This window comes from Chelonia mydas, chromosome 5 (assembly GCF_015237465.2).
Source record: "Chelonia mydas isolate rCheMyd1 chromosome 5, rCheMyd1.pri.v2, whole genome shotgun sequence".
Taxonomy (NCBI): Eukaryota; Metazoa; Chordata; order Testudines; family Cheloniidae; genus Chelonia; species Chelonia mydas.
Genome location: NC_051245.2, coordinates 96,558,576 through 96,571,478, shown reverse-complemented (window position 1 = coordinate 96,571,478; position 12,903 = coordinate 96,558,576). Strand labels below are relative to the sequence as shown.

Genomic DNA, 12,903 nt, shown 5'->3' with positions numbered 1-12,903 from the left:
CCCTGATGGGCATGGGCTGGATTCTGATACCCTCACTCACATTAAGTAGTACCTTCTCCCTCATTTAGTTCCACTGAAGTAAACAGGACTATTTGTGGAGCAAGGCACTACTCAGTATGAGTAACAGTATGTGCATCTGACCCTATTTTAGCAGAAACATTCATGTAATGTGATAATCTATCCATTGCCGTCGGATGTGGTAGCAGGTATTTGGCTGAGGACAGCGAGGCATATAGTTGCTATTTATAGATTCTGGAGTGGCAAAGTAGGATTTTGTGCTTCTCTGCACCCCAAACAATTGCCCCTAACCTTTTCTACAAAGGGAAAAGAAAAAGTCAAAAGCCTCAGCCACGTCAATGGGAACTGGGCATCATATACTCTATTTTGTTTGCCCTCCTCTGTTTGCTTTCTATTTTTATAGTTGCTGGATTGGGATACTGGTTTCAAATAGACTGTACTATTTCAAACTATATGTACCGATTTCACCAACAGAGACCTGGAGTATAGCAGGATTTACTCCCCCCCGACACTTTTTTTTTTTTTAGTTTGTCTATGGGGAAGCATACTGAGAAACCGATTTTCTATTTGCATTTATATAAACAATTTACCTTGGTAGAACGTACAGCCTTGTGTGTGATTAACTTCTCATTCTAAATCTGTGGAACTTTTAAAATATATTAATTACAAGTCTCACATAGTATAATGCTGATGAACTTGTTTGGTGAGAAAGGGAAGAGAATTTAACATTAAGATTTATCACGTCACCTACCTCCATTCCCAGAAGTTTCAGGGCTTTTGGCTGTACAAAAAAAGAGTTTTAAAAAAAACATTATATAACCTATCCATACCAATAACATTTTAAACAAAATTATATAATCCTAGTTATCCCCTCTCCCCCAAGATTCCTGGCATAAGTTTGGCCCCTACCATAAGTTACAGCAGCTCTAATTTGTGCTGGATGGCAACAGATATTAAGAGGCCATTCCATCCGTTGACGATCTTTGGAGTTCATTAGCATTCTGGACATGTACCCTTCACCTGACAACCCCCCTAACAAGAAGTTGCAAAAGAGAGGGCATACTGCTGGCTCTGCATATCTCTCAGGGATTCTCCCATCTCCTCATAGAGCACATATGTGGCCCTTTTTTGCATTGCTTCAGCAATTCAAAGGGACCAAGGATCTAGCCCAAGGTTTAAAAGGCCTTAATTTATACAGTTTTTCCACTGAGTGGCTGAGGGAAGGGAGCATTTCTCTGCAGACAAAAGAGTGCATTTTGCTACTTTAAAAATAAATAAAATAAAATAAAATGACAGAACAGCCATACCCAGGGTGGAATTGGCCAAAAAAAAATTACAAAAAATACAAAAAATACATACAAGAATAAACAACATTTTGTTTAAGAAGACTGAAGAATTACTCCAGATTCACAGCAGTATAACATCAAAAAATACAAAATTGTGCCTTGAACCTGCACTCCTTGCCTCAAGGGGTACAGGATTAAGCCCATGAAAGCCCATTTCGAGTTATGATTTTTCCTGCTCTAAAATCTCCATGCCACTTACAAAGGGTTCAGCACATACCAGGGAAATTTCTCTCTCTCTCTCTCTCAATTCAATTTTTTTTTCAGTCTAACTCCAGTATACTACCTATTACAGGGGCTGATCCAAAGCCCATGAAAGTCAATGGAAAGACACTCATTGCCTTCATAAGGCTTTGTATCAGAACCATTCCCAGATTCATATTCATAGATTTTAGGGTCAGAAGGGACCATGATGATCATCTAGTCTGCCCTACTGCAAAACACAGGCCAAAGAACCTCACCTAATAATTTCTGCATCCAGCCCATAAAATAGCTTGTGTCAAGAGCTGACTTTCACTAGGTCGCAGTGAGGAAGCTGCTCTGCTATGCACAAAACCCTGATCATAATGAACTGCTGATCAGTAGAGAGAATTGTTGCTTTTTAAAAACTAGAACCCAGTAACAATCTTTATCCTAGACTCAGGCCAACACCAGCTGGATCCTAGCAGCAAATGACATGCCATGTATTGATTCTTCTGATAGCTTCTACGATGTGAAGAAAACTACCAAAATTCAGCACCTCACTGAATTGACTCCCAGCACCTTTTTGTTATTACCACATCAGACAGGCCCATTGACAGGGGGAACCGAAAGGGGCAATTGCCCAGGGGCCCGGGCGATTTAAAGGGGCCCAGGGCCCCTGGCTGCTGCCGGCAGTGCAGTTGGACTAAGGCAGGCTTCCTGCCTGGCCTTGCTCTGCGCCACTCCCAGAAGCAGCTGGCACGTCCCTGTGACCCCTCGGAAGAGGGTCTCCACGAGCTGCCCCCGTCCCGAGTGCTGACTCCGCACGTCCCATTGGCCAGCAACTGCGGCCAATGGGAGCTGCAGGGGAGGTGCCTGCGGGCTGTGGCATGCAGAGACGCCCTGGGCCCCCCGCCTAGAAGCCACAGCCAGAGGGGTGTGCTGGTTGGTTTTGGGAGCCGCCAGAGGTAAGCACTGACCCCCTGACCCCCTCCCGCACCCCACACCCCCTCCTGCACCCAAACTCCCTCCTAGAACCTGACCCCTCACCCCCTCCTGCACTCAAACTCCCTCCCAGAGCCCGCACCCACACCCCCTCCTGCACCCAAACTCCCTCCCAGAGCCCATACCCTGCACCCCCTCCCACACTGCAACCACCTGCCCCAGTCTGGTGAAAGTGAGTGAGGGTGGGGGAGGGAGGAGAACGGAGTGAGCAGGGGGCGGGGCCTCAGAGAAGGGGCAGGACAAGGGCGTGGTCTCAGGTAAGGAGTGGAGCGGGGCATGGGTCTTTGGCGTTGTGTGATTAGACAGCTGGCAACCCTACTTGGCAGGCATGTGGAAGCCCTGGCCATGCCGGAAGAGCACTCCCAGCAGCTTGCTGGGCACCACCAGTGCAGCTGGCAGCTCGCTGGGCATCAGCCAGCGCAGGCGCAGCACCGCAAAAATGTCAAGCGGACCATGTCCATGGGGGCCCATTGACTGTTCTACCCTGGGGCCTGGAATCGCTCTTGGTGGGCCTGACATCAGAATCGCAGTACTACTGGTAAAGAAATACCAACTCCTTACCCTCTTGGGTCCAAACAAGTTGTGGTAGAGGGTTCTGAACCGTTTTCGGGTGTAGTTGCAGCGATAAGCTCCTCCCATCAGATACTCAATCACCAGGCCAATATCAATCAGACTTATCCTGTAATCCGGAGGTAAGTTACCCTATCAAATTAAAGAAAAAGGAAAATAAACAAAGAGACAAAGCTGATTAGTACAGATACCATTCAATGTTTCCTCTAACTATATTAGAGTAAAACAAACACAATTAGTTAAGAAACATAGGAATGTATTATGCTGGTTAATTAATTCACCTTAAAATAGATCCAACCGAAACCTGGATATTCTCGCTTGGAAAGAAGACATAAGTAAATAAGAATGTGCAGTAATCCTTGGTAGTAACAGAAGATAATAATGTCAGAAAACAGTACTCAATTTCTTCTGCTGGGGGAAACAAGAAACACCACTGCAGAACAAAAAGTGTGAGGCCCAATCATTTTCCTAAAGTCAAGCACACTTGCTGAACTCTAGTCCCTCTGTGAGGTATGTTTTCCACACAATCTGCTCACAACATCTTTGGCTGAATATGTTTGCACTGACACCATTTGGGCTGCCTTCTCCGTCAGTCCATTTTGAAGGCAGCTCTACATCATTTGCAAACAGAGGTTTTGCAGCTCCTCAGTTGTGATCTCTATTTCCTAAAAGCATGTTTCTTCCCTACATTGCATTATTTAATAGTTAGTACTCATCAAATAAAAGGAAGGGGAAAAAAGTTTCATTAGCAAGGTGTGTCCACTTAAATGTCGACTTAAATCTCTTTTGCTTGAAATGAGTCTTTTAAAAAACTTTTTAGAGCCAAGGAGGTATGTCATCATCTGCTTTGTAGAAAACATTAAACTGGCTCATAAAGTGCCTATTTTCTTTGCTTTACATACATAGGCCAGGAATGTGGTGAGCATCAAGTAATTCTGATCCTTATCTAGGTTCTGTTTTATCTTGAGTTTTAGGAGCAAATATATAAGCCCAATGATTTTTTAACACACTGCCCTCTTGTGGACTTGATGCATTTTATTTTAAGATAGTTTAAAGGTAAGTTTTCAGCACAGGGTTATTGCTACACAACTCTCATTAATGCCAATGCGAGCGACTCAGCTCCTTTGTCATACACTGCTTTGAAAAATGACCCCTTGATGTCCTAGATAACCTCTGGGACTCTGGGTGCTGTTGAGCTGAAAAACCAGTTCTGACCCGTTGCTCCACTGTTTCTTACCCTTCCTGGTACTGGAATAAATTCATATTAATTTCCCATGCCATCATCAAGCACCTTTAAGTTTAAATGGAAAAGGGCGACAACAAATATACAGAATATTTATGGCTCCAACTTTGTGTGCTCCCTGGTCCATTCCCTTCTACTCCTTATGATCAATGCTGCTAATAATGACCTGAAGGTCATGAGTTCCATGCAGCTTACTGCATATGAAGCTGTGAAATCAGACCTTAAAACAGTTCTCTCTGCTCTGCATGTAAAGTGCGCTCCACTCAGATACTACTGTGATGAGCATGGTATAAGAGTATACATAGATTAGAACAGAACAGAACAATGGCCTGGAGAACGACAGGTCCTCTCTTCCACACCTTTGTTCACTAGACCCTACCATCAAAATCCCACAGATCAGTGCCCTCACAGTTCTCCCATGGAAGAGTTCCTGGAAAATTCCAGAGATGGAAGGACAGTCCCACAAAGCTGGCATTTGGCCTTTCTCTGTCTCAATAGGGGAACTCTGAAGACAAAGCTTTGGTGCACTCACAGAGTAGAGGGGCAGTCAGGGACTGAGTAAGGGATACCTCCACACAAAAATATTTGGCTTTTTTATACAGACCTCTGCCTGTGAACAATTCACAAACAGAAAAGGGGCATAATTCATAAAATTTGTCATTATGAATAATTTGCCCAACTCTGATGATAATATTAAGAAAACTCCAGATTAGCTACAGTCTGTCTGTATCTCATTATAGGAAACATGACAATTCTGGGTTAATTGGACATGGAATTAAGCCTAAGAGATCAATTAGCCAATCCATAAAAATAGCACGGTATCCCAGGGAAAAAATATGCTATAATACAATGAGAGCTTTTATAGTAAAACTAAAATAAGGCAGCAAAATTGCAATTGTTATCTTAATACTACTATTTAATGTGCTCAAGTAAAACCAAAAGGAGTACTCGTGGCACCTTAGAGACTAACCAATTTATTTGAGCATAAGCTTTCGTGAGCTACAGCTCACTTCATCGGATGCATACTGTGGAAAGTGTAGAAGATATTTTTGTACACACAAAGCATGAAAAAATACCTCCCCCCACCCCACTCTCCTGCTGGTAATAGCTTATCTAAAGTGATCACTCTCCTTACAATGTGTATGATAATCAAGGTGGGCCATTTCCAGCACAAATCCAGGGTTTAACAAGAACGTCTGGGGGGTGGGGGGGAGGAGGGGTAGGAAAAAACAAGGGGAAATAGGTTACCTTGCATAATGACTTAGCCACTCCCAGTCTCTATTCAAGCCTAAGTTAATTGTATTCAATTTGCAAATGAATTCCAATTCAACAGTCTCTCGCTGGAGTCTGGTTTTGAAGTTTTTTTGTTGTAATATCGCAACTTTCATGTCTGTAATCGCGTGGCCAGAGAGATTGAAGTGTTCTCCGACTGGTTTATGAATGTTATAATTCTTGACATCTGATTTGTGTCCATTTATTCTTTTACGTAGAGACTGTCCAGTTTGACCAATGTACATGGCAGAGGGGCATTGCTGGCACATGATGGCATATATCTCATTGGTGGATGTGCAGGTGAACGAGCCTCTGATAGTGTGGCTGATGTTATTAGGCCCTGTGATGGTGTCCCCTGAATAGATATGTGGGCACAGTTGGCAACGGGCTTTGTTGCAAGGATAGGTTCCTGGGTTAGTGGTTCTGTTGTGTGGTATGTGGTTGCTGGTGAGTATTTGCTTCAGGCCGGGGGGCTGTCTGTAGGCAAGGACTGGCCTGTCCCCAAGATTTGTGAGAGTGTTGGGTCATCCTTCAGGATAGGTTGTAGAGCCTTAATAATGAGTTGGAGGGGTTTTAGTTGGGGGCTGAAGGTGATGGCTAGTGGCGTTCTGTTATTTTCTTTGTTAGGCCTGTCCTGTAGTAGGTGACTTCTGGGAACTCTTCTGGCTCTATTAATCTGTTTCTTCACTTCCGCAGGTGGGCATTGTAGTTGTAAGAATGCTTGATAGAGATCTTGTAGGTGTTTGTCTCTGTCTGAGGGGTTGGAGCAAATGCGGTTGTATCGCAGAGCTTGGCTGTAGACAATGGATCGCGTGGTGTGGTCAGGGTGAAAGCTGGAGGCATGTAGGTAGGAATAGCGGTCAGTAGGTTTCCGGTATAGAGTGGTGTTCATGTGACCATCGTTTATTAGCACTGTAGTGTCCAGGACCTAACCCACAGAGACCTCCCTACCAACACTACACAAAGAAGGATTCTAGGTGGACTCCTCCTGAAGGTCGAGACAGCAGACTGGACTTCTACATAGAGTGCTTCTGCCGACGTGCACGGGCTGAAATTGTGGAAAAGCAGCATCACTTGCCCCACAACCTCAGCCGTGCAGAACACAATGCCATCCACGGCCTCAGAAACAACTCTGACATCATAATCAAAAAGGCTGACAAAGGAGGTGCTGTTGTCATCATGAATAGGTCGGAATATGAACAAGAGGCTGCTCGGCAGCTCTCCAACACCAATTTCTACAAGCCATTACCCTCTGATCCCACTGAGAATTACCAAAAGAAACTACAGCATTTGCTCAAGAAACTCCCTGAAAAAGCACAAGATCAAATCCGCACAGACACACCCCTGGATATTCTGTCTACTACCCAAGATCCATAAACCTGGAAATCCTGGGCGCCCCATCATCTGAGGCATTGGCATCCTGACAGCAGGATTGTCTGGCTATGTAGACTCCCTCCTCAGGCCCTACGCTACCAGCACTCCCAGCTACCTTCGAGACACCACTGACTTCCTGAGGAAACTACAATCCATCGGTGATCTTCCTGATGACACCATCCTGGCCACTATGGATGTAGAAGCCCTCTATACCAACATTCCACACAAAGATGGACTACAAGCCGATAATGTCACAGCTAACCTGGTGGCTGAACTTTGTGACTTTGTCCTTACCCATAACTATTTTACATTTGGGGACAATGTATACCTTCAAATCAGCGGCACTGCTATGGGTACCCACATGGCCCCACAGTATGCCAACATTTTTATGGCTGACTTAGAACAACGCTTCCTCAGCTCTCGTCCCCTAACGCCCCTACTCTACTTGTTCTATATTGATGACATCTTCATCATCTGGACCCATGGAAAAGAAGCCCTTGAGGAATTCCACCATGATTTCAACAATTTCCATCCCACCATCAACCTCAGCCTGGTCCAGTCCACACAAGAGATCCACTTCCTGGACACTACAGTGCTAATAAACAATGGTCACATAAACACCACCCTATACCGGAAACCTACTGACCGCTATTCCTACCTACATGCCTCCAGCTTTCAACCTGACCACACCACGCGATCCATTGTCTACAGCCAAGCTCTGCGATACAACCACATTTGCTCCAACCCCTCAGACAGAGACAAACACCTACAAGATCTCTATCAAGCATTCTTACAACTACAATACCCACCTGCGGAAGTGAAGAAACAGATTGATAGAGCCAGAAGAGTTCCCAGAAGTCACCTACTACAGGACAGGCCTAACAAAGAAAATAACAGAACACCACTAGCCGTCACCTTCAGCCCCCAACTAAAACCCCTCCAACGCATTATTAAGGCTCTACAACCTATCCTGAAGGATGACCCAACACTCTCACAAATCTTGGGGACAGGCCAGTCCTTGCCTACAGACAGCCCCCCGGCCTGAAGCAAATACTCACCAGCAACCACATACCACACAACAGAACCACTAACCCAGGAACCTATCCTTGCAACAAAGCCCGTTGCCAACTGTGCCCACATATCTATTCAGGGGACACCATCACAGGGCCTAACAACATCAGCCACACTATCAGAGGCTCGTTCACCTGCACATCCACCAATGTGATATATGCCATCATGTGCCAGCAATGCCCCTCTGCCATGTACATTGGTCAAACTGGACAGTCTCTACGTAAAAGAATAAATGGACACAAATCAGATGTCAAGAATTATAACATTCATAAACCAGTCGGAGAACACTTCAATCTCTCTGGCCACGCGATTACAGACATGAAAGTTGCGATATTACAACAAAAAAACTTCAAAACCAGACTCAGTTGGAATTCATTTGCAAATTGGATACAATTAACTTAGGCTTGAATAGAGACTGGGAGTGGCTAAGTCATTATGCAAGGTAACCTATTTCCCCTTGTTTTTTCCTACCCCTCTCCCTTCCCCCCAACGTTCTTGTTAAACCCTGGATTTGTGCTGGAAATGGACTACCTTGATTATCATACACATTGTAAGGAGAGTGATCACTTTAGATAAGCTATTACCAGCAGGAGAGTGGGGTGAGGGGAGGTATTTTTTCATGCTTTGTGTGTACAAAGAGATCTTCTACACTTTCCACTGCATGCATCCGATGAAGTGAGCTGTAGCTCACAAAAGTTTATGCTCAAATAAATTGGTTAGTCTCTAAGGTGCCACAAGTACTCCTTTTCTTTTTGCGAATACAGACTAACATGGCTGTTACTCTGAAACCTGTCAAGTAAAACCATCATGTTTGCTATAATGATACGCAGCAGGGACTGTAGTTAATCTGTAGTTTTCTTAATACCATTACACCTGGTTATTAATTCAGAATAATTAATTTTATGAATACTCCTTTTTCGCTTTGGGAATTTTTTGCAGACAGGTCTGTAGAGGTTCTGTACATCCGCCTGACTTCTATGCAGATGTGTTTATTTGATTTAGATTAATAAAGCATACATTATAAAACACTCCGAGAGACAGATTGTGATGATTTTAAGAATCTTTGTGTACAATTTATAAATTCTTGGGAGATTCTGAACTCTATGTATCTTTGCCAAACTACCAACTCTATTTTAAAAATGAGGACTAGTTGCTTTCTCCATGGTCTCTCTGCCTCCATGTTGGACTGAAATTCCAAGGTGTAGTGATACAGGGTGGACAATAGAGGGTCATTAACTTAAGATGAGCCTTCATTCAAATATAAACATCCTAGACAATAGGCAGGCTCCCACACAGAAGAACTGGTTTGTCAGGGGAGAGGCTGCCTGGCAACGAGGTCACCTGGTAGGAGTCTGGGGTCACCTAAAGAGGCTGATCCAGGAGTCACCTGACAGAAGGACTGGAAGGTTGTAAAACGGTTCACAGGGGGGAAAAACCCTCAGAGAGACAGTTGCAGGAAGTTTGGGCAGGAGAGGGGAAGTAAATGGATCATCCAAGGTCTGAGGAGGCAAGTGTTGGAGAGAAGGCTCCATGTTTCATAATCTAAGCCATGCACTGTGATTATGAAAGATCCTGGATGGCTCCAGACAGCCCTGACCTCAGGCCAAAGAATGCTCTGAGGTGATGAGAAAACTGAGGTAGGGAAATGCATGTAGGGTTTATTATTTTTGTATAGATCTGTGTATTTCTCATGCTGTTAAAGAAAGATCAATAATGTGTTAGAATTTGGTGCAATGTCTGTCTGTGTTCTGTGCTACACCTACCATTTGCTCTGAAAGTTAAATTGTGACCAGAATGTCCAGCATGGCTGGAGGTCTGGGAAACGGTGTGTTTACACCAGGAGGAAGTCTTAAGGGGTCAGCACTGATAACAGAAACTACACAGTAGCTCTGCACTGCTCCTTACGAAAGGCATGATCTATCCATGTGATCATAACCGGTAACATGTTTGTGTTCTGGCACTCTAATGAAAATGAACATTTCTCATTAAAAGAAGAAAAATTAAAATTATTGGCTTTTTAAAAATGGTTCTCTCGGTCCAGAATGTTTGAGCCAATGTGAGTTTTACCTGAGTAAGGACTGCAGGCTCTAGCCTTCTCTTTGTGATCACATGTGAGCAGGAACCAATGACAAAGTGCACTATAGGAGACTTATGTAGAGCCGCTTTATGACTGTTCTAAAGGGAAAGGTTCAAATTCATTCCCTTGCAGAAACGGGAGCAACTATTATTGAAGTTAATGAGAATTGCATCTCTTTACCCATCTCCCATTGACTTCAATGGGAGCAGTTTTGGACACCTCAATAAATGAATGTTCTGCACTAGAAACATGTTAAGTGGTAAATATTAGTTATCTCGATGCAATTTAAATAAACACAATATATAATATCCAATAGCATATATTTATATAATATATAAATATTTATATTACAATGTTGAACTAAATACTTTATCATATAATACAGATTTTCAAAGCAACCTACAGGATTTAGACATCTTCCAATACATTTACCTGTACTTTAATGGAAGATGTGTCTAAATCCCCTTAGACAGTTTTGAAAATTTCAGTCAATTTAATTATCAATGGACACTTTGCTGAAGAAACCTTGTAAAACAATAGCAAAAGCACACATTCTATAATACATACACAGGGCTCAATCCTGTAAAGCATGGGAATAATTTTATGTAGTGAATAGTCTCATTGAAGTCAATGGGAAAGAAAAGTTACCCATGTGCCAGAGTGTTTGCAGGATCAGGCCCACATAGTAAATATGTCCATTCTGTAGTAGATATGAAACAGCTCCCTGTTTTTAAATGTAATGGGCAATATTAGGTTTCATTAAGCTATTGTAAATATTCTAGGATGTATTATAACTATTTACATTGTCAACTACACATTATGCTTAAGTCAGTGCTCGTGAATATTGTAGCAGAAACTGCAGCAAATAAACTGATTAATAATAAGGCTCAGTTCATACCCCAAGTCTGGCTGTAGTGGCAGCAGAATGATGCAAGCTGCCCACAACCCTTGATCCTCAGACAGCATGGAACCTACTTACACAGCACAGGTATGAGAGAGGACAGTTTGAGCCAATGGTACTAATAGTCTGCAATGATCCTGAAGTAAGCTTTATGACACAAATGCACTATTCTTCCCCTCTCAAATTCTAACGTATCAGTGGCATTCCTTTCACTATTTCAGAACTGTTTTTATTTGTAACAAATAATGACCATTTCTCATTTTCTATACTAAGAGTTCAATAGTATTTCACAAATACTGACTGGTGATAAAACTATGCTTCACAGTTCCCTGTAATACAGGAATCCAGAAACTGTCTCTAGAACTAAGAGCAGTGAAATTTGAATGTATATATAACTAATGAGCAGGATGAACATCTATTAATTAAGAATAAACAAATGAAAAATACGGACCTGCTGATCTGCATGACTTTGCATGAATAGGGTCCAAAGGTAGGGCAGAATCTTATTTATTTTTTTTAAAAAGTGACCAGTAGAGGGCAATCTCTGCCCACAAAAATAATGTCAAGACACATCCAACTCCATTTTTTCCTGCTGTTTATTTTAAGAGTATCATCTGAACAGTGTGATGAAAGTAACCACTGTGGGACAAATTCTGTTCGCCTTTACACAGGTCTTTTTGACATCAGTGAGGCTGTGTATGTGAATAAGGCAAACAGAATTAGCTTTACTCGTAGTGGCTGCACTAAGGGGATCAAAAGTGGGAGTGGGACACAGTTCTCCATAACCCACAGTAATTAGAAAGGAGAGAGTATTCTCTTTGTTAATTGATACATTTAGAATTCAAACCCTGAGTGTGGCTGTAATTCGTTTAGCTTTTTTTCTTAGGGCTACACTGTAAACAGCTACATTGAGGTAACAATCTCCACAACAATATTTGGAAACTCTCAGGAGAATGTGAATCAGAATGCACAAAACAAATACAAGCTTCCATAAATACAACTGTGGCAATGTAACTTCCCAGTGCATAATAGTTTGTTCTAAAGGGAATCCCAATAGTACTATGAGAACTCCTGTAAACCATGAATATCTCTTAAATCAAAGGAAAAATCTTAGAGATTTAGGGCGATACATTTTAATATACTATGGCAATTTCAGCATTGTTTTCATGTTTCCTTTTTCAAGCAGTTATTTTTATTCTGTAATTTGCCAAGATACAGAAGATGTAAACAATTCACATTTTACAGTAGAACATTTACAAATTATTCTATCTATGAAATAAAATGCATATATTTTGTGCTAGTCCTGGAAGTACCAGGATGAGGTGACTGATTTTAAACCTCTTTGGTGTTTATATTTTTAGAGACTGCCATTACGATTGAAAGTTTAACTATCTGGCTTCAAAATTTATCTAAACTAAAAGACTAGCTTCAACACACCAATCTGCCTCTGTCATGCATAGTGAACCATTTCGCTATCAGATAATGCTATGTTCCACTGAGAGGCTTTTTTCAAGAATGTTTTTGCATTGAAATTCGTGTCAAATCTCCTGATTGATCGATTGACTAGTAAGGGATTTGATTGCTCAGGTGCAGGACTGTGGTACAATGTCAGATATCAGTCAGCATGGCATAGGTATTTTTCATCATTGACAAAATGAAAAGAATAGGCCATAATGGGGCATATTTCTGATGAGCACTAGCGGATGGTTGCTCATGGACTGTTTGTATTCTAAGCCATTAGCTGTATTCCAGTTAGAGCATACATTTTCTCAGCGTAAATACAGGTGTTAAAGAAAGAAAGAAAGAAAGATTCTACACGAGGAAAAACAAAACAAAATAAACCTCAATA

General features: G+C 42.3%; 1 protein-coding gene across 6 annotated transcripts in view; it reads right to left on the bottom strand.

Annotated features, from left to right (window-relative positions):
• TRPM3 (transient receptor potential cation channel subfamily M member 3) overlaps positions 1–12,903 on the bottom strand; it is a 592,300-nt gene that overhangs the window by 52,232 nt on the left and 527,165 nt on the right. For 4 of the 6 annotated variants that reach the window (XM_037903066.2, XM_043547000.1, XM_043547002.1 and 1 more), the window contains exons 13-15: positions 3,398–3,433; positions 3,108–3,248; positions 770–799 (exon numbers count right to left, since the gene is read on the bottom strand). In XM_037903066.2, coding sequence (XP_037758994.2) covers positions 770–799; positions 3,108–3,248; positions 3,398–3,433 — 207 coding nt within the window. The remainder of the gene's footprint in view (positions 1–769; positions 800–3,107; positions 3,249–3,397; positions 3,434–12,903) is intronic. The other 2 variants (XM_043546999.1, XM_043547001.1) reach the window with 1 other exon arrangement.